The 23,036-nt window shown below is 43.8% G+C and overlaps 1 protein-coding gene across 2 annotated transcripts in view; it reads right to left on the bottom strand.

Annotated features, from left to right (window-relative positions):
- Positions 1-23,036, bottom strand: part of RIMS4 (regulating synaptic membrane exocytosis 4) — a 109,190-nt gene that overhangs the window by 33,853 nt on the left and 52,301 nt on the right. The window contains exon 2 of one of the 2 annotated variants that reach the window (XM_028735057.2): positions 6,293-6,434. In XM_028735057.2, coding sequence (XP_028590890.1) covers positions 6,293-6,434 — 142 coding nt within the window. The remainder of the gene's footprint in view (positions 1-6,292; positions 6,435-23,036) is intronic. The other variant, XM_028735056.2, reaches the window with a different exon arrangement.

Raw genomic sequence — 23,036 nt, 5'->3', positions numbered from 1 at the left:
CCTCCTTGCAAAGCAAACAAATCAGAACAAATGCTCAGTGAACACTGGAGATTGTTTAATCAATAGGTAAGCTTTGTGCAAGCAAATGAAGATGAATGCTCAATAAACAGGTCATCTGGAGGAGTCCAGGGAGAGAGGGGGCTGAGAGAAAATGATGGAATGAACTCAAAGGAATGCTAAGAAACTGCAGAGGAGAGACTAGGAGACTAGAGGCTTTGTTTGAACAGAATTGAGTATCTTTCTTTCTCTTTCTTTGGCAATCACACGTAGCTGAGTAAGATTGTCTTCCATAAACACGGTTTTAACAATGAGTCCGTAAGTGACTGTTGAGGCCAATTCTGGACCCACACGTCCTTCCACAGTGGGGACATTGGTTTCCGGGCTGGAGTTGATCACGGTGTGGATTTGCCAAGCATGCCTTCCTCTTAGCATGTTTCTCCCTTGCGTCCTGAGTTCGAGTGTCTTCAAAGCCCATGACACCTTTGGTAAAGGCTATTCTCCAACTGGAGCGCTCGCAGGCCAGTATTTCCCAGCTGTCAGTGTTTACAGTCCTTTTTTTTTTTAAGATTTGCCTTGAGATAGTCTTTAAACCTCTTTTGTTGACCATCAACATTACTCTTTCCATTTTTAAGTTCGGAATAGAGTAGTTGCTTTTGCATATACACTTCCAGAGCCAACACTAAATATATAAATTCTGCTAAATGAGCCACCATGGCTGCTAGAGGGCTGTGAACATTTGTGTTCCAGGCTTTTTAGACTCGTCTACTATCGGAAACCAAAGGGGCGCATTGGTTGCCAGATGTGAAATATATTGGCATTATTTTCAACTCTCTATAGTAGCCATTGAGAGACTTCGCCTCCATGAGTTTGTTCATCTCTTTTAAAGGCAACTGAGCTACTTTCTGCTCTTCTAGGAATGGCATGAGAATTTGGTTCAAAGATGTGTCGTCTTTCTATTTCTAAATTTTCATTTCTAAGTATAAATTAGCACACATAAATTGTATGCGTATATATGTATTTTTTCCTCTTTTTTAGCTGTGCAAAAATGGTCAGCTGTAGCAGGCACAACAATCTGGACTATGTGCAGTGCTTGGGTGGTTCAGAAACCTGTAATCTCATAGACCACAAGAATGAGCCAATGAACCTGAATACGCAAAACTGGATCTGAACCTTTGAGCAACGAGACCAGAAAGAAGCAAAGTCCGGGGTGGGGAGGGGGAGACTTTCTTGACCATTTTTCGGTTTTTCTTGAGACATTGAATAGCCACTATCACAAATTATCAGGCTGAATGGAAATGAAGTAGGGAAAATTAATGTTCCGACTTGCAGATGGATTCCAAACGTCCCCATCAATGGGAGGGAGAATGGAGGGGGTATCTTGGGAGAACACCTGCGGCAGGAACATTTAATGAAGAATAATGCTCATGGTTTTCAAAACTTGCTGTGGAGAGTCCATAAATCTGCTGATCAGCTCTTGCCTGGAGAGCTGTTAGATGTTGAATCAAACAGAGCACTGGGTGGGCATTAGTCAAAGTAGAGATTTACAATGGATCTCTCTTACCCTTGCGGGCAGACGACTTTTGCGGGCAGGCACTGTTTGTAAACAAAACACTAACGATGCGAAGACTTTGAGGCCTCTGTGGAGCGAATTGCCATAAACCTGCCTGATGCACGTTAAAACATGTTTATTACACCATTGGTGTTGCTCAGAAGACGACACTTTGGAAATTTGCTGGCATCAAGTTGCCTGACTGATCACCTAACAGAATAAATGGAGCAAATAATCTTTCACAATTGGATTAATGTGCTTTCTCTTCATCACTTTCACTTCTTAAAGTGGATTAGCCCTGACTGTTTCTGATGTTATCTAATATAGACAGCCAGATGTACTCCCACTGTCCTCTTGGCAGTACAGCGGAATGGTTTTCAGCAATATCCTCCTGACTCTTAGGTGAAGGGTGCTGGGAATTGCAGCTCTGGGAGGAGTGAACTACCGTTCCCAGAATTCTTTGAGGGAAGCCATTTTCTGGTTAAATATTATGACATCACCTTCTATGGACCAGAGTCAGATGCATGAAGGGTTGCTGGAAAGGGGCAGGTTTATGTTTACATGGGTGTGTAGAGGAAAAAGAAAAAGGATGTTGTAAACAGTGGGCTGAAATGAACCACTCACAATAGCAGCAATCATTCCTTTCCCCTCATTATTTACAAATGTATGCACCACTGCAGTGACTGTGTGCGTGCGAACACTGCTGCATTATATGTGAGAGGTTCCTTTAATTTACAAACTGACAGTCACACAGCTACTCGGGTTCTCTGTTAGAAGGAATGATATCTGGGTTTCACAGGTAGGCATGTGGCAAAGAGAGCTGCAGGTGTCTCTGCAGCCTTCCATGCTGTATCTCAGAGTGGAGCCCACATGATGCCATGATACCAGCCTCTAGGGAAGTGGCAAGAGAACATTTTGTTTTAAGAGCTGAAACAAAGCATGAAGGGGGGGGGGGGAGGCAGAGCAAATTGACGACGTGTCCTTGCAGAGCACGGTTTTGACTTCCATATCAGACGAGAGAGCGCCTTTCCTGCTCCTCCCGAAGTCATTGCCTGCTGTGTTATTCTAATGTAAGAAAGTCACCTTAGCATTCTGCAAACTAATCATCCCAGCGGTCGTCAGCAGAAAACAAGAAAGCCTTCAACTGCAATGCATTTCGGATTTCAGCAGCCCATAATATTTTATTCTGGGGCAATTTACCTGAAGTCAGCTCATCCAAGAAAACCAGTACCTGGCTGGGTGTGCGCATGCACACAGTGGAAGCAATTATGTAAAACATAATTAACTTGCCACATCCTGCTAACTGTACCATATAGTATACCCGGGACCTTGTTGGAGTCAGAGCTAAGCTTCAGATTCTCTGTTGAATCAGCAAAATCCCCAAACAACAGTTATTGTTTCTGAGTTGGATACAACCCTAATTTTTTAAACCATGTTTTCATATCTGCTCTGGTGCAAAAATTTTCCTCGTCTTATATCCTGTCTTTCAGCCAAATCAACCTTCAAGGCAGCTTATGAATCATTAGAAATACAAAATACATATGAAAACTTCACGGAATAAAACAGGAATATAGAAAAATAGAGTCAGCGCAACACATAGAATGTCAGTTAAGGCTGAGGTTATAATCAGCACTTTTATTTGTGCCTGGAAATGAACAAGGAGGCAATGCAGATTGAACAAAATCAGAATAATGCACACCATGAAATAAAGCACTGGACAACGTTCTTGCCGTTACATTTTGCATTGGCTGAGATTTCCAAACACTTTTTAAAAGCTGCCCCACATGGAGCGCATTGCAGTAATCTAATCTGGATTGATTCCTGTTTGTTTCCTGCAAACCATGATTTGCAAACCAGAAGTCATCCTCGGGACCATGCAAGACCCCTAGTTAGCAATAAACAAGATTAGCATCAGCACAGATGTAATACTAAGCCATGGTTATAGGTGACAAAGGGAGAAGAGGGGGGAAATTATGCCCGAGAGTGAAAAAGAATAGAATACCTATTCCTGAGGCTGGATCTCAATTTGGAAGCCATGATTTGCAAGGAGCCATTTCTGCACTTCCACAAGGTCTTGGATGTGAGTTGGCATTCACATCATGACAGCTTTCCCCAGGGGCAAACCTCTGAACTGAAAGCTGGAGGAACAATTTGACTTCTCACTAGCCTTCTTAGCTTGCTGCTCTCCTGGGAGATGTGCAAGCTTCCTAATTTGGCAGCTCATCAGGATGAGTAAGTAGCAACAGGTCTCTGTAAATATCTGTCCTCAGCTGGGAGGCTAGGAAGGGCTTGGTCATCTTAACTCGTAGGTGCTATTCAAATGGCAAAGGCAAGAGTGTATACGTGTGTGAGCTACTTCTCAAGAACTGAAACATGGAGGCATGAAATGTGCCATCGAAGTAATACTGGTTCTGAATGTCCTAAGCCACAAGAAGTGACTTATGCAAGCAAACCATTACAAATTCATAAAATGCTGTTATCTCTTGACAATGCTCCCTGAAAGAAATAATTCAGTATTTGCTTTCACAGAACAGGTCTAGGCATTCAGTAGCTGGAGTTCTTAACCTAGGTTGCTTCCATGCTACAGCATTTAAGCACTGCTGAAGACTTTTGTGTGTGTATGTGCAGTTAGCTGGAAAAGCAATTAGAATGGAGTTTCTACACAAATTTCCACCAGCAGTGCCCTTCCTTCCCCATGGCCAACGTCCTCTTAGCTTCCTATCATGTTTACTCATAAATAAGTCCTGTAAAAGTTCCCAGCAATGTTCTTTTTAACAAATTCCTCAGTTCCGGCAATTTTATTGCTTCCTGATGCGTGTGAGTGTGTGCTGGTGGTGAATAGCCTATTAATTGCCCCTTTAATAGCCTCCCTTATTTGCATGCATGAAAAGGGCTGTGATTACAGAAGCTTCTAAGTACAGCAAAGAAAGCAAAACATGCTTTCGATATTCTAGGAGCAAAATTGGAACTGGAAGCATGATTTGGAATAAACATGAGCGCTCACATCTTGTGCCTTTCTGAATCTCTGTCCATGTCACCTTCTTGATGGCCAAGGAGCTGTTATATCATCCTGTGTAAACTTGGAGTTTGAATATAAAGGGTACAGTTGCATGCCACTAACTTTAATAAATGGAGGATACTGCAGTGGAGCAGCTTTTTACCAAGGTACTCTATTTCTTTTGGAACTGGGCTGTTACCCACTTCCAATCAAAGCCTGAACATGAAAGCAGCTGGTCTGTGCAGTGATGCTGCACAGATGATCCAAGATATTTGTACATCGTTCCCGAGAGGCTGAACCACACAGACAGAAAGGAAATAATGGTTGTTGGCATGGAAAACAGATTCCCCGCAAGGCCAAAAGAACACGCCTCAATTCCAAATTCACTGAATTTTGTAACGCAGGCAAGGAACAAAGTTACCTTACTGCAATTGCGTAGCAGAACTATTTCCTTGGAGGCAGGTTTTCATGAAAGGCATCAGCTACATAATCATTACAATTGCAGAGTGGTAACAGCAGACAAACAATAGCAATGAATAATAATGCCTGGTAGGATCTCTAACCTTAAACCATTTCTCCAAAAGGTAAAAAGGTAAAGGTGAAAGGTAAAGGACTCCTGGATGGTTACCGGTAAGTCCAGTCAAAGGCAACTATGGGGTTGAAGCGTTCATCTCACTTTCAGGCTAAGGGAGCCAGCGTTTGTCCACAGACAGCTTCTGTGGGTCATGTGGCCAGCATGACAAAACCACTTCTGGCGCAACAGGACACCGTGACGGAAACCAGAGTGCACAGAAACACCATTTACCTTCCGCCTCAATGAGTCACATTTGAAGACCTTCTAGGCTCTAAAATTCAGACAATGACATCCCACAACTGAGCTAATTTTGTGCTGTTGTCAGACTTCGGGGTTGAATCCACAGTAAAGAAGTTGCATATTGGTCCTACTGAAATCAATGAGACTTATTCGTTACTCATCGTCTCACGTTGATTGATTGACTTTTCCCGTGGTGGGGGGTGGGGAGGAAAAGGAAAACATTGATTGGGAGGAGGCTAGGTAAAGGTAAAGGTACCCCTGCCCGTACGGGCCAGTCTTGCCAGACTCTAGGGTTGTGCGCTCATCTCACTCTATAGGCCGGGAGCCAGTGCTGTCCGCAGACACTTCCGGGTCACGTGGCCAGCGTGACATCGCTGCTCTGGCAAGCCAGCGCAGCACACGGAACACCGTTTACCTTCCCGCTAGTAAGCGGTCCCTATTTATCTACTTGCACCCGAAGGTGCTTTCGAACTGCTAGGTTGGCAGACGCTGGGACCGAACGACAGGAGCGCACCCCGCCGCAGGGATTTGAACCGCCGACCTTTCGATTGGCAAGTCCTAGGTGCTGAGGCTTTAACCCACAGCGCCACCTGCGTCCCCCGGGAGGAGGCTAGTTTCCTACAAAAAAAAGAAAGGAAGAATTATAGTGCTTCTACATTTTGCCTCATATCTCGGGTTCCACAAACACTAGAAACTTATTTTTTTAAAAAACTGAAAGCTGGGAATCTGGGGGTTATGGTTTTTATGTGGAGTGGCAACTGTCCCCTGGAAGCCCATTCAAAGATGCCTACTCTGTCAATGTATTTGTTGGTATAGGCAACGCAGAGGACACTTCTTATTATATTTTACAAGTAATTAAAGATTGCTTATGATCGATCAATCGATAGATAAAAATATACAGATATATGTACTTTGCCCTCTTGCTACTTACTTTCCTTCAGATCCATAGCTGTTCATACTCTCCTCAATGGATTCATGACTGGCTTGTCGGATCGTTCGGCTTGGCATCTCAACAGCCAGGCCAGTTTCTGTGCTCCGCTGGATGGCACCTTTGAGTTTCCGGCCATCTCCTTCTAAAACAAAGACAAAGAGCATGTGGGAAGGAGGGAAGGAGGGAAGGAAGACAAGAAAAGAAAAGAAAAGAAAAGTGATTAGGCATTTTGATATTGGGTGAAGACTATACAACAGTGGAAAGCAACATGCAAACAAATAAATACAAAGATTTGTACTTGGAAATCTGGAAACTAGGACAACACCAGAAAATCTGGAAACCTGGAACACTTTCTGGTGTGGCAGGAAGAGGGTTGAGTCTACAATGAGGCAGAGTGAGGCAGCTGCCTCAGGCGGCAGATGCTTAGGTGCAGGGAGTGGCCAGAGCTGTGAGTGACATGTGGCCTCCTCTGTACTTTCTACACTAGCCTGCTGCCTTTAAGCACAGTGGAAAGGACTGTCCTCTCACTAGTATTGGATTAAGATTCAACTACCAGTCCAGTTGCTTTCTGTATGTGCCTTGGGGCAGGACACCATATTGTCCTTTGCCTCAGGCAGCAAAATGTCTTGAGCTGGCCCTGGGTTTGACCCTAGATTCCATTTTGCTTTTGGTGACACATCCTTCTACACACTAACTGATGTATGCGCATAGAGCTCCTCCATAAAAATCCACACAATTATGAAACTTTCTCAGTTTCCTACATCCAAAGCCAGCAAATTAGCCTTGGGTTTTGAGGCCTGAGTGTGATTGAAAAGCCAGGCTTTCAGTTTGCAAAAGTAGCAGAACCAGATATTACACCTACAGCACAAGCCTCGTTTATATAAACAACAGATAAGCGGCAAAACTCTCCCTGGTCTGTGGCATTACCAGGGATAGAAGGGTTGGTCTATTTCTATTCTCTCAGTTTTTATTTTTTCCCCAATATGAAATTCAGTGCTCTGCATTTCTGCAGCAATTTGTGAAAATCTTCATTAAAAATATTCAACATTTTTGTATGTATTTCTGACGAATGCACACATTTTTGCAAGCATTTTCTCCTAATGTAATACTGCATGTTTGTATGATACTTTCGCAAATACAGTCATTTTATGCACTCTACATAGATACGTGTTTTTGAAAACATTGTTTGGTTGGGGAACTGCATTACAAAATCTGGATAAAAGCCAATTTCAAAGGGTGGTTATGACTTGATTCTCATATTGTTTCAGAAAGTGTGGATTTGATAAATTCAGCTTTAATTCTGAACAGAATCAAATTCCACACACACACACCCATCCCTAACTACTGCAGATCAAAATGTAGCAGGGAGATAGCACGAATGCCTGCTTCTTATGGAAAAAAGCAAAGAAATCCTTGCACATAGATACTTGGATGTCCTTATGGTTTCCTGGGAGATGTTCGTATATGGAAGAGTATTTAGACCTATGTGGTGCTTTGGGTTAAACCACAGAGCCTAGGACTTGCCGATCAGAAGGTCGGCGGTTCGAATCCCCGCGATGGGGTGAGCTCCCGTTGCTCGGTCCCTGCTCCTGCCAACCTAGCAGTTTGAAAGCACGTCAAAGTGCAAGTAGATAAATAGGTACTGCTCCGGTGGGAAGGTAAACGGTGTTTCCGTGCGCTGCTCTGGTTCGCCAGAAGCGGCTTAGTCATGCTGGCCACATGACCCGGAAGCTGTACGCCGGCTCCCTCGGCCAATAAAGCGAGATGAGTGCCGCAACCCCAGAGTTGGTCACGACTGGACCTAATGGTCAGGGGTCCCTTTACCTTTACCTTTATTCCCATAAAAACAATTTTACTTCCTAGCAACTGGTTTTGCATGCCAGTTCTCAAATTCACATCCAAATTTTCATATTTGATGTTATTGTTTGGTGTGCTTGAGAGAATTATCACTTTGCATTGCAGCGGCCGAATTTGCAGAGAAAATGTCCTGCTGATGTACTTTCCCGTGGAATGAATAACGCTGAGTCCCTTCCCTGAAAAACTGGCCTTCGAAAGCCCATCCTCTTAAATTAAGAGTTTCTATTTTCATCACCCGCTCTCACAGTCCACATTTCTTTGAATAAATTATGTTATATAATGAATATATAATAAGTACCATTAACACTAATTGCTTTGGCTTACGTCAGGAAGCTCAGAAGTTTCAGCTGACATGCAATACTTAAACCATAGTGCTGACAAAGGGCTGCAAAATTCTGCTAATGAATGAGGATGCTGAACTCTCTGCAAAATGCATGCTGCCGTTAAGAATGCTATTCTCGTACTGTCTTTCTCTGGCAAGGGACGGATACCTGCCGTATTCATGTCCTGCCAGGTGAGAGACATCTGCCTTATGAGACTACACCTTTTTGTGTTACCCTTGATATTACCCTATATGAACTGTCACCCTGTTGACTGACTTACCAGTGGACCATTTCCAGGCAAGGGAGGAATAAGGAGGACAGATCTTCCACTCAGGGGCATAGTTTGGGGAGGGCTAGGGGGCCATAGCCCCGGGTGCATGATCTTCAGGGGACATGAGCCAGACTCTTCCCCAATAGGGATCCCTGCCATGCTTGCCACCATGGGTCTCTGGGTCCTGGAGCCTGGTCTGGTCCTGCTGCTGCACTCTGGCCCCCTGGCTGAATGGCTGCCCAGACAGCATTGCAGGGATGTGCCCACCAAGGGCCACGTCAGCCAGCCAGGCTCCCCCCTGCGCAGGCAGGCAGGTGGCACAGTGAGGCCCTGTGAACCCTCCATGCCCCGCATCTACCCGGCGATGACAGTGAGGATTGGGTGTGCATGACAGGTTTTGTTCAACCTCTGCGCTCAGCCCCTGGTCCTGCCTGGGGTGCCTATGCATGCCCCGGGCACCAACAAAGGTCGCAACACCACTGCCTCTGTTCAAAATAGCCTATTGCTAAGTCTTCCCTCTACTTCTCTCTTCCTGTGTGTGATAGCTAGAGAAAATGTCTCTTCTTCACCTCCCCTGCCCTTTGTCTTGCAGAGTGGAGAAACACCTGAGGAAATGAAAAAGGGCCACCAAATTGTATGGCTTTAAAAGAGGGTTATTGGTGGAGAATAAAGCTATCCGTGGCTACTAGCTATGATAGCTATGTTTTACTTCTACTGTTAGATGCAGCATGTCTTTGAATAGCAGCCGCTGGAACTCGCATGCTGGGAAAGTGCTTTTCCATTCAGGTCCTGCCCTAAGCATCTGGTTGGCCAATGTAAGAAGAAGATGCTGGGCTAAATTAAGTCTTTGGCCTGATCCAGCAGGGCCTTTCTGATGTTCTTATGGCTCTAGAGGTCATCTCTAGTGTCCAAATCAAGGGTAGTAATAGTACCACTCTATTCTGCCTTGGTCAGACCACATCTGGTCCAATTCTAGGGGCCACAATTTAAGACAGAAATTGACATGCTGGAATGTGTGCAGAAAAGGGCAACCCAGATGATCAAGGGTCTGGAAACCAAGCCTTATGAGGAACAGCTGAAGGAGCTGGGTATATTTAGCCTGGAAAAGAGGAGATGTTATATTATTTTTGTATGCCACAACGGCTGCTCGAATTTTACCAGCCAAGAATTGGAAAACACAAGAAATACCAACAGTGGAAGATTGGCAGATGAAGATGATGGACTTTTTGGAGCTAGCTGACCTGACTGGAAGAATCCGCGACCAGAAAGAAGAGAAATACCAAGAAGATTGGAAGAAATTTAAGGACTATTTGAATAAATATTGCAATATAAATAATTAGAAACTACTTGAAAGTACCAAATAGGCCTAGGAATAAATTAGGATGTAATCATATAAATGTGATTTAGATTGGAAAGAAAAGTGATTAAGACAGATAACAGCTGGATTTTTTTGTTTTAGAATGATATTGGAACACTGTTACATGCAGATACAATGAAATTCAGAAGGGAGGGATTTGGGGAAGTCAATTAACAATGTAAAGAAAATTAGGTTTTTAAGGGATTTGGGGTTAAGATTGCTTTTTTATTGTTGTTTTGTTTTTGTTTTTCGGTATTGTATTGTTTTTTCTTTTGTATGTTTTTTCCCTATGTCATATTTGTTATAATTGTGGAAAATTTAATAAAAAAAATTTGAAGAGAAAAAAAAGGGAAAGAGGAGACTGAGAGGAGATGTGACAGCCATCTTCAAATATCTCAAGGGCTTCCACATGGAAGATGGAACCATCTTGTCTTCTCCTGCTCCAGAGGACTCAAACTAATGGCTTCAAGTTACAAGAAAGGAGATTCCAACGAAACATCCAGAAAAAACTTTCTGAATTCCACAGAGGGAAGAGACAGGATGTAAAAGTAATAAATAAATAGCAGAATACTGGATCCTATAAACAGTTATACATCTATAGATATCCACAATATGCTAAAGCCCTTAGATGTTTACATCATAGTCTCTGAAACTCATGAAGGAGGTTCCACAAACAGGGGCCTTCTGAGCTGATGACAAACTTTACATTATGATAATGTAATGTCACTGCAGTCATCATCCACCTTTGCAATGAATCCCCTAAGGTAGCTTTTCCTCTGGTGAGGTGCTCAAATTCCCAGCACCCAGATTGCAAGATTGGGGATACTGCAATCCTGATTCTTCCCTCAGTCAGGAAATCCTTGGCTCTTGCCAAGGAGGGCAGCTGTGACAAATGTCGCAGGCACTTATTTGACAATGGTTACCTTTGCCACTGGCCGCCCAACACCTCCTGCCTCTCATCCTCTCCCAAGTCAGTGCCAAATCTCAAGCCATGAGGTGCAATGTTAGAGGCTGAAGTGTCCAACCTCAGAGGTAGCATCTGGTTTCACGAAGCATCTCCCACATGATCAGTGCCATCCACAATTCCAGAAGCTAAAGCCTTGGCTAGGGCTCAGCTGCTGCTAATACACTTCTCATTTTGCCTTTGCTGCTTCCCTCACCCCTAGCCAGATGGGAAGCACAGAAGGGTAGACTGATACAGAGGAACTGCTGAAGATCACTCCCGGCTTCCTCTTAATTACTGTGCACCACAATTACATAAATTCCACCCTTCCCTCCATTTCAGATACCACAGTACCAAAGTGTGGCTTGGTTTTTTTATCAGCCAACGCCACGATGAAAGCAGATGGGACATCTTCAGCCACAGTGGTACCTCGCAAGACGAATGCCTCGCAAGACAAAAAACTCGCTAGACGAAAGGGTTTTTTGTTTTTTGAGCTGCTTTGCAAGACGATTTTCCCTATGGGCTTGCTTCGCAAGACGGAAACGTCTTGCAGGTTTGTTTCCTTTTTCTTAACACCGTTAATACAGTTGCGACTTGACTTCGAGGAGCAACTCATAGAACGCGGTGTGGTAGCCTTTTTTGAGGTTTTTAAAGACTTTGGTGATTTTTGAAGCTTTTCCAAAACTTTCCCGACACCGTGCTTCGCAAGACGAAAAAATCGCAAGACGACAAAACTCGCGGAACGAATTAATTTCGTCTTCCGAGGCACCACTGTAGCTTCTTAAAACCGGCCATCTCTCAAATTGGCTGTGGGTAGATTTGTAGTACTGTCATGTCACCTCAGCTGTCTACTTGAATTTGTGTTTCGTGTGATGGAAGGACATGAACGGAAAGACAGAGCAAAGTGCTTTTGCTATCATCTCGTGGCTTTTAAATCCATCACACAGCTGTAAGGAGAAACCTGAAAACCAGTCCACTAAAGGAGAGTTATTTACAGATGAAAACTCTGGTGCTTTCCAAACTTCCTGCTGGGAAAAAAAAGATGGGCGGGGTATAAATAAAATTATTGTTGTTGTTGTTGTTATTTTCAGGGATGTTCTGGGACTTATGCAACCAAATCGAACTCAGGCTAGAGAGATCAGCAATGACAATGATTGTGGTGCAATAGTAGCAGGCAATGTGTCTTCAGTGCACCCAAAGACTTTCCACGCATGCAGTCGGATACTTGGCACAGAGTCCAGCACACTGAATATATCAGCTTTCTTCCCCCCTTCTAAAACCCAAGCATCTAGAATCATAGTTGCAGTGAAAGCAGTAAAGTATGTCAGCAGTACCTGGACAGATATCAGAAACCAGAGGAGGAATGGGAAGGTTTCCAGAGGTGAAGAAACAGAGCATAACCATCTGGAAAAGCTTCTGCCCCCCCCCCCCAATCTTACCCCTGCTCCATCCCCATTTAGGGTTGCCATCCCTCCAGCATGCTTAGGAGGAAAGAGTTTGGCTTTTTGTTTCTTTTCTTTGTTAGTTTGTTTTTTAAAAGAGAGAATGAAAGGATGGGTGAGGAAGTCACATTTGGCAAATCCTCACCATGATCAACTCCCACTCACAAACCTATATCCCCACTGTATAAGGAAGTATGGATCCAGATTTGGCCTCCACAGTCACTTAGGGACACACTGTTAAGACCATATTCATGGAAGACAATCTTACCCAGCTATGAGTGATCACAGAAGAAGAAGAAGAAGAAGAAGAAGAAGAAGAAGAAGAAGAAGAAGAAGAAGAAGAAGGGTGAGGAATGTTCAAGATCTGTAAAGTCATGAACTATCTAGGCAAATTGAACAGAAAATCCAAACAATGAAAGAAAAGCATATTTAATTTCAGGTTAATTACAGAAGAAGAAAAAAAGTGCCAATGGCCTCTAGCTCTGATGGCTTTAAACATTCATGGGGAGCAGGCAAATCAATTTGTATGAGCCCAGAAAGTGAAATGCAACCACCAGATCCATTGAATGTGGGAGTATCAGATGCTGGGAACCAGTTAAATAAAGGGTGTCCCTCATCATCTTCCCATGCCTGATTAGCATTGCCTGGCCACTGGTGGAGACAAATGGATGCTTGATCTCATCCAGCATCATTATGTCCTTGTGACAATTGTGGTGTCCCCTGAGTGATGATGCACCAAGAGAAAATAATTTATCTTTGTTAGCTTGTTAAGGGCTATCTGTTTTGAGTATCGATCTTCTTTCCTATGGCAGCGGAAGATGTATATACCCTGCGCACGTTGCAATTAAAACTTGCTAGCGGTGGTTAAATTAATTGACAGCCTACCCAAGGGAAGGCTGCTACAGAGTAGATTACAGTCTGGGAATGTATTCATTTGAATTCACACAAGTAGCCATGCTCATCTGGATCATGTAGCTCACAGGTGGCCCTCCGCAGCCTTCACGGTGGCCTTCAAGCCCACCCCGGAGCGAGAGAGAGTGAGGAAGCAGAAGAGAAGGATTGGAAGGGAATGAATGGGTGATCAAGGAATAAAGTGGGGGGGGGGGAGAGAGAGAGTTGTGAGATTGTGATGGAATGAACAAAGGGCTGGAAGAGAAGGGGTGTCCCACCTACTTTTTATTTAGCTACACCCACCAAGCAGTGAGATGTAACCTCCCAGCCATTTCCTCCCCCCCCAAATGCAGCCCTAAGCCCCCAAATGTTAGCCCACCGATGCTCTAGGTTGCCAGCAGCATACATAGTTCTGATAACAACCCAAGAGTAAAGAATAACTACAGCACATGGATTCAGCACTGGATAGTTATTACAGCCCAGTCACTTGCTGTAATAGAGACATGTGTAGGTTATTAGTGTTTAAAGGTAAAGGTAAAGGGACCTCTGACCATGGGTCCAGTCGTGGCCAACTCTGGGGTTGTGGTGCTCATCTCGCTTTATTGGCCGAGGGAGCTGGCGTACAGCTTCCGGCTCATGTGGCCAGCATGACTAAGCTGCTTCTGGCGAACCAGAGCAGCGCACAGAAACACCGTTTACCTTCCCACCAGAGTGGTACCTATTTATCTACTTGCACTTTGACGTGCTTTCGAACTGCTAGGTTGGCAGGAGCAGGGACCGAGCAACGGGAGCTCACCCTGTCATGGGGATTCAAACCGCCGACCTTCTGATCGGCGAGTCCTAGGCTCTGTGGTTTAACCCACAGCGCCACCCGCATACCTATTAGTGTTTAGGTGGGGTTTTAAAACATTCCTGTTCATCCAGGCATCTAGAAAATGAAATATGCTGTGCTTTGGCAACAGGGAAACTGCTAGCTGTAAGGATGCTTTGGATTTGCATTTTTAAAAAAAGGTCTATATTGTTTTTCTCTTTTGTCGTACTGTATGTTGCTTTGTAGGGGAAAGGGTGGGAGAACAATCTAATAAATTATTATTACTGTGGTTTATCATGAGCAAGTAATTTGCTTGTGCATGCTGCCCATTTGCTTCCACTTTGCTCCTCCACTGGCATGAACAAGATGCAATGACTCACAATATTTCTTAGCACATGACGGGGCGTTCAGAGCGCTCTCACTCACTGTGCTGGCCACCCTCTCTAGTGGCCAAGTTCCCTCTCTTTTGAGGTTATAAAGACAAAGTGTTGATAATCTATTCTGCAGCCATTTATACCGACAGAATAGGGTGAATTCAAACCACCATTAGAAAACAACAACCAATGGCTAGAGCGTGTCATCTCTAATGCTGAGAGATGATATTTGGCATGGTGCATTTGTGCTTGGAATGACCCACCATGTCTCAGAATTATGACTCACTACACCTTGGCTCAGTTATAGATTCCCCAGGACATGGCATGTAAACATCTGAGCATGCATCAAAGCATTTTTCAGATCCACTCGTCGTGCCAAAATGTCAATGCATTCCAATTTCTTAATTTCTTATTGTACATCACCATATCTAGCCACAGGGCTATCGTACCAGCAGGAACGTATGCAGCTATTACATATTTAACTTTCCGGTTTGTAATTGTTCGTGATTCCACCCTTCTGGGAACTTGTAAAAGCTACTGCAGTGTAATGACTGAAACATGATCAGCGATGTGGAAACCCCCTTGCAAATTTTAGCTCTGCTTTAAACTCAATGGGTAGCTTTAGGTAAATCATTGTCTTTCAGCTTTATCCCTCCACTACCCCCCCCCCCGCCCCCGTAATAGAAGGATAATCAAAGCCTACACTGCAGGAGTGTTGCAAGAATTACTGAGATTATTTATTTATTTTGTTAAATTTGTATACTGCCCTTCATCCGTGGATCTCAGGGTGCTTCACAAGATAAAAACACAAGACAAAAACAGAAAATACATGTTATTTATTACTGACAAAATTTATATACCATCCTTCACCCAAAGATCTCAGGGCAGTCACAAGATAAAAATACAGGATAAAAGCACAATAGTTAGAACAAAAACAAATAATAAAAACCAAACCAAACCAAATAATAACAAATAACAAACAAATAATGTGTGAAAAGTACCTTAGAGCACTTGAGGAGCACAATATATAAAAACTAAGGGCATGGCTCAGCCGGTAGAGCATGCGATTCTTAATATCAGGGTCATGGTTCTAGCCCCACATTGGGCAAAAGATTCCTGTCTTGCAAGGATTTGGACTAGATTATCTTTGTGGTCCTTTCCAACTCTGCGATTCTTTGATTCAGCCAAATTGAGCACATCTTTCCCACTGAAATCAATAAGACTTAGGCATCCTCATCTTTGGCTGGATTGTGCATTATTGAGCATTATTGCTTCCCTTTTAAATCCTCCTGCTGCTTCTCCACTCAGTTCTGAGTTCTTGATTCTCTCAGCTTTCTCATTTTAAATCCCATCCGCTGTGATTACCATTCAATTTTTCGACATTCAGGTCCCCACTTGGCTTCCACTCTAGCGACACAGGAGGAAATTGATTCAAGGGGCTGTAGAAGTATCTCTCTGAGTGGGGCTTTCCATATCTGCTACATTAAGTGGAATCGATTTGAAGCTGAACAGGCGGTGGTTGGATTTAAAATGGATCAGATTGCCTTCCAAGATTTCTTATTTTGCACCAAAGCACACCGGGCACTAACAGATCCGAGGTTTACGGGCCGACAGGAGTTGGGAAGATTGGCTTTGCTACCGTGAGTCCTCATCAACAACAGACCTGCACAACTTGCAATCCACATGAAAAGCTCTGCTGGCAGCAGGGTGTGTGTGTGTGTGTGTGTGTGTGTGTGTGTACACCCACATTAGTGCCTCTTGGATTCTGCCACTGCCTGCCTCCTGGACGGGAAAGCCCTGCCCTGCTCACTTGGAAAGGTGCCAAATTCTGGAAAAGCTCAGTTGGTAGAGCATGAGACTCTTAATTTCAGGGTAATGAGTTCAAGCCCCATGTTAAGCAAAAAGATTCCTGCATTACAGGGGGCTGGACTAGATAACCCTTGTAAAAAGGTAAAGGGACCCCTGACCATTAGGTCCAGTCATGGCTGACTCTGGGGTTGCGGCTCTCATCTCGCTTTATTGGCCGAGGGAGCCAGCGTACAGCTTCCGGGTCATGTGGCCAGCATGACTAAGCCGCTTCTGGTGAACCAGAGCAGCACACGGAAACACCGTTTACCTTCCTGCCGGAGCGGTACCTATTTATCTACTTGCATTTTGACATGCTTTCAAACTGCTAGGTTGGCAGGAGCAGGGACCGAGCAACGGGAGCTCACCCCATCACAGGGATTCAAACCGCCGACCTTCTGATTGGCAAGTCCTAGGCTCTGTGGTTTAACCCACAGCGCCACCCGCGTCCCTGATAACCCTTGTAGTCCCTTCCAACTTTATGATTCTAAGTTTATGTTCCATAATGTGCTAAGCTTTGCCCCAAAGAGCCACACAGCATTCTCCTCTTCTCTTCTTAGGGTTTGTCCCAAAGAAGAAGTACTTCACAACAACCCTATGAGGTAGGTTAGGCTGAGAGATAGTGACTGGCCCAAGATCGACCCTGTGAGCTTCAAGGATGAACAGAGGTTTGATCCTGGCCCTCTGCAGTCCCAACCTTGAACTGTTACTGTCTCTCTTATAATTTGGTTTCTTGGTTGTTGCTCTGGGTTGTTTTGCTTTGTTTTTGTTTCATTGGCTGCGTTTGCTCCTAAATGATTTCCCACTTTCTTTCCTGACGTATTCCGATACAGAGAACAGAGCCCCCTGAGGACTATTTGCCAGGAGGCATTTCATTATCCATCCGTTCTGAGCCGAAGAAAAGAATCCCTTTGGTTCAAAATACAAGAGAGGTAAAAATAGCATCTCAGCAGAACGGCATGAATACCAAACACCTTGATGCACACAGGAAGTATACGAAGCCATTCGTCTTCCCTGCATATTCCGCAGGCCTTTGCTTCGCTCCCTTGCTTTTAATTTACAGTGTGCATCTATCTATGTTTTTGTGTTTAACAAGCAAAGCTGTTTGGAGTAGCTGTCTGCTGCAAGGAGTCACATGGAGGCCACAGCCACTGACTGGAGTCATATGAGCGCACGCATGAAGAGCTGTGCAGGATCAGACCAAGCATGGCTTCTGACAGTAGTAAGAAGGGTGAAGTGGTCAGGGGCTGCAAGAGTTAAAAACCTCTTACTATTTCTGCAGCAAGGTTCCTGTCTCCAGTGTCCTAGAGCTGTCCAATCAGCATGAAAGGGAAGCTTTCTAGCAAATGAGGAGACGTATTCTCGCCCTTTGTGCTGAGCAGAGCCAATCAGAATGAAGGGAAGGGTGTTGGCCACTGAAGATTGGCTCCTAAGGTCACTCTGATGAAGGTTGGGTGGAAAGAGCTCTAAGGATGCTCCAATGCTAAGCATTTAGGAACACAAGGGGCTTCAGTTTCAAGGGCCGGATATAGGTTTGATGAGGCTCTAAGCTACTGAAGGTAACGGGGCCCTTTTTATAGCAGGTGGGGCCCATTACTTACATCATAGGAGCCTACACAACACAAATCACTCTTGCTGTATGTGGGTTTTATTTTATTTGTTTTTTATCTTATATATTGGAAATCTACATCCAGGTTTTTCCCCCTTTAATTTTTTTTTTTTGGGGGGGGGCCAAGAGAGTGGGGCCCTAAGCTATAGCTTGTTTATCTTACATGTAAACCCGGCACTTCCGGTAGGCAAATTCTGGTTATGTACAATGGAGCTTCAAGGAAAACACAACTGAAGTCACCCCAAAGGAAGATATTGAAGCACTCCAAATCATTGGTCAGAAGTGAAAAAAGATCTTGAAATTTGGACAAACTTGAAGCTTTCCTTATTGGGTAGAATTGCAGTTATCAAAATGAATGTATTGCCAAGAATGTTGTTTTTGTTTGAGACGTTACAAATTATTGATAAGATGGAGTGTTTCAAGAAGTGGCAGAAAGAAATTTCTAGATTTTTCTGGCAGGGCAAAAAGCCCAGAATAAAATATAAAATACTTACTGATACTAAGAATAGAGGGGGGTTTGCCCTGCCGGACTTTAAGTTATATTATGAAGCAGCAGCCTTCTGCTGGCTGAAGGAATGGCTACTTCTTGAGAACACAGATATTTTGGACTTAGAAGGTTTTAACAATGCTTTTGGGTGGCATGCATATATGTGGTATGATAAGGTTAAAGCTCATAAAGGTTTTAAAAATCATATTGTCAGGAAAGCACTATTTAATGCCTGGACTAGATACAAAGATCTGTTGGAAAGTAAGACTCCTAGGTGGCTGTCGCCAATGGAGGCTAAAGCTGTGAAAAAGCTCAATATGGAATCTAATTGGCCGAGATATTCGGAAATTTTGGAACAAGAAGGGGACAGGTTGAAATTGCAAAGTTATGAAAAACTTAAAAGTAAGGTGCAGGATTGGTTACATTATTTCCAAGTAAGAGAGGCCTATAATTTGGACAGGAAAAATGGCTTCCAGGTGGAAAAATCAAAGTTGGAAACAGAACTGTTAGAACCCAATGCTAAGATACTGTCGAGAATGTATGACATGCTGTTGAAATGGAATACTGAGGATGAAACGGTTAAATCGGCTATGATAAAATGGGCACAAGACATTGGCCATAATATTATGTTTGCTGAATGGGAACGGTTGTGGACCACCGGTATGAATTTTACGGCATGTAATGCCTTAAGAGAAAATATTATGAAAATGATTTATAGGTGGTACATGACACCAGTCAAGCTTGCAAAAATTTATCATTTGCCTGATAATAAATGTTGGAAATGTAAAGAAACTGAAGGAACATTCTTTCACCTTTGGTGGTCGTGTCCAAGGATCAAGGCATTCTGGGAAATGATCTATAATGAACTGAAAAAGGTATTTAAGTATACTTTTCTGAAGAAACCAGAGGCCTTTCTCCTGGGCATCGTCGGCCAATTGGTGCCAAAGAAGGATAGAACCTTTTTTATGTATGCTACAGCAGCAGCAAGAATACTTATCGCAAAGCATTGGAAGATGCAAGATCTACCCAACTTGGAAGAATGGCAGACGCAAGTAATAGACTATATGGAACTGGCAGAAATGACCGGCAGAATCCGAGATCAAGGAGAAGAGCAGGTGGAAGAGGATTGGAAGAAGTTTAAAGTTTATCTACAAAAATATTGTAAAATTTATGAATGCTGAGGGCTCTGAAAATGAAATGAGGGGGTTCTAGCGATTAAGATAAATAAGATCATAAAGGGAGGGATTAAGGATTAATATAAATAATGAATGATCTTGCTGAACTAATTTGTAAAGTGGATACAAGAAGGGAAGGCGGGTGGAGGCAAAGAGAATAAGGTTTTGAAGGTTACCAATATGAAAGAGAGATTTTTTATACCAAATTTTTTCTTTTTACATTTTTCTGTTTCGCTGTTGTTTTTTTTCTGTTTGGGATTTCTGATGTTTGTGGTTTGTTTTTGTGATTTTTGTTGATTTTCGTTGGTTCTTAATTTTTTTTTGAAAAAACATAATAAAATATTATTTTAAAAAAAATAAAAAAATGAAGCACTCCAAATCATTTGCCCATGTGAATGCGCAGGAGATAGTAGATCTAGTTGAAGAGCAACACATGGACATTTGCATTGATCGAGTAAATATGCACAATGTTTCTTCTGTTTTTCTATAAATTAATTATGCATTTTGTGTGGGGAAGGGGGAAATACTCCCTTTGGGGGCATCACGAATCAACTGCCCATTTCACTAGACAACACTCCCTCCCCCTTCAAGTCCTCATAAGGAAAAGTCATTCCTCAGAGCATTTAACCAGCTGAATGCAATTGCAGTGTGACTGGAAGAGTTAGCATGCCGCTGACAGTCAAGTTACAGTCCTTCCACCTTAATGGGTTGAGAATTTTGATGAGCACCTGAAGCAAGGCATTTTACATTGTGTTTCATATAGGAGCAAGTAAGAACTGTGATGGGTGTCTAAATAATATATCGGTTGAAAAGAACGATAGAAAATGGCAGGAGATGACCTTGGGGCAACAATCCGTCAGTTGGCTTCATCCTTTGAGCTTGTCATCTGAGTCACTAAAAGCCTTCCACAATGCGCGCACAGAGCTTTAAAAAAATGGAAGAGAACCTCGTAAGGAGGTAGGGAGAAGCATCTGAAGGAGGAGTGGGTGAATCTGTCCATTTCCAGTTTCTTGTTTTTCTGCTCTTTAGTTCACTTCTTCACATTTCCTGGAAGCCTCAGGAAGGGCGACTGGTCTTGTTTGGAAGAGTTTGGATTTGATATCCTGCTTAATCACTACCCAAAGGAGTCTCAAAGCGGCTAACATTCTCCTTTCCCTTCCTCCCCCACAACAAATGCTCTGTGAGGTGAGTGAGCCTGAGAGACTTCAGAGAAGTGTGACTGGCCCAAGGTCACCCAGCAGCTGCATGTGGAGGAGCGGGGAATCGAACCCGTTCCCCAGATTACGAGTCCACCGCTCTTAACCACTACACCACACTGGCTCCTTGTGCTCAGGTCCTGCCTGCTGGCTCCCCACAGGCATCTGGCTGGCTATTTGTGAGAGCAGGATGCCAGCCTGGAAGGATGAATGGCCTGATTCACAGGCTTTCCTTATGTTCCCATGTTTCCACATCAGTTTGCAGGGGGAAACAAGTCCTTGTGAAAATTCAACAGCGTTTTAGTGCAAATTTCTCCCTGTATTACAATTTCGCCCAATACACACATTTTTCTACAAACCAATTCCCTCTTATAGAAAGCATTTTTGTATGCCACTTTCATTAATATATGCATGTTGTGCACACTTTATTCGAGAAGATGCATTTGTGTACACATTACAATGCAAAATTCAGAGAAGTGCGAATTTTGAGGCATGGGTTTGTAAATTGTTTCAGAAAGTTCGAATTAGTAGGTCTGCCTCTAAAGGCAAACTTCTTTGGATTTCTCCCCACCCCTAATCTGAAGTCAAGTCTGTGCAACTCAGGATCCTGGCCACACTTGCGTCTCATGCTCTAACAACTGAGCGATCGTCAAGAGGTGATGTCAGAGACACATCCCAGGCAGGAAAAAACACCCAGGATACAAAGCAGGGCTGGGGAGTGGGGTTCAATCCAGTGGGCCGGACTAAAAAGGCCGAACACTGTCAGGACAGGCCCATTCAGTAACATTTAATAACTGTATAGTTCAAGCTATGGTTTTCGAGGTAGTGATGTATGGAAGTGAGAGCTGGACCATAAAGAAGGCTGATCGCTGAAGAATTGATGCTTTTGAATTATGGTGCTGGAGGAGACTCTTGAGAGTCCCATGGACTGCAAGAAGATCAAACGTATCCATTCTGAAGGAAATCAGCCCTGAGTGCTCACTGGAAGGACAGATGCTGAAGCTGAGGCTCCAGTACTTTGGCCACCTCATGAGAAGAGAAGACTCCCTGGAAAAGACCCTGATGCTGGGAAAGATGGAGGGTACAAGGAGAAGGGGACGACAGAGGACGAGATGGTTGGACAGTGTTCTTGAAGCTACGAAGATGGGTTTGACCAAATTGCGAGGCAGTGCAAGACAGGAGTGCCTGGCGTGCTCTGGTCCATGGGGTCACAAAGAGTCGGACATGACTAAATGACTAAACAACAACAATGTGAAGGTGCAGTCAGTTATAATCTGCCTTGCAAGCAGAATGTCCAAGGTTCAACCCCCATCATCTCCAGGTAGGGCAGGGAATTTTGTCCCCTGTCTGAAATCCTGGAAAAAGACTTGCAGTCAGTGTCAACAACACTGCACTGGATGCAACAATGGGTCCCTCTCTGTATACAGCAGCTCCTATGTGTACTTATGCACATACAGCCTTTTCCTCTAGTAGTTAAGAGGAGAGAGCAGCAGCCACTGTCTGGACTAAAGTGGGAGAGGGGCAGCTAACTGAGTTTGCCTTGCCCTCACACCCCCTCTCACCAATCCTTGAGGCAGCACTGACCTTCACAAGTCGGGCAGTTTCATTAACCTTACCTTGGCCTTTGCTTTTGACAGTTGTTATTAAAGGAAATTGTTCCGGTGTTAAAGGTTGCAGAATAAATGGCAGGACACAACATGAAAAATGGCAAAAAAGAGAGAGACATCCATATATAGAAGCCGGCTCCCATAATCAAAGCCAAATTGTTATGGAATGAGCTTTGTTGCTGTCCCCTCCCCTTTTCTTTTTGAAGAGCAGTCCAATGGTTTGGTGTTTTGTTTCATTTTTGGCACACGGCCTGAGTTGTTGCTGCAGAAGGACTCGGAATCCCGAATAAGCTCTTCCTACTTGCAAATGAGAGTTCTGCTCCAGGAAGTGAACTTGTGCACCAACCAGAATCCACCTACACACATTACTTTCCATGAAGAAGGTCTAGATCCAGACTACACACTCACAATAATCACTCCATGCTAGGGCTGGGCGGTATCTGGTTTTTCAGCATCGCAGTATATCACCAGCTAAACATCGCGATATACTGAATATATCATGATGTCTGAAAGAAGGATGAAGCTATGTAGAGGCACTAGCTGACTTCATGGCTTT

This window comes from Podarcis muralis, chromosome 5 (genome assembly GCF_964188315.1).
Source record: "Podarcis muralis chromosome 5, rPodMur119.hap1.1, whole genome shotgun sequence".
NCBI classification, from domain to species: Eukaryota; Metazoa; Chordata; class Lepidosauria; order Squamata; family Lacertidae; genus Podarcis; species Podarcis muralis.
This window is presented reverse-complemented; position numbering and strand designations above follow the sequence as displayed.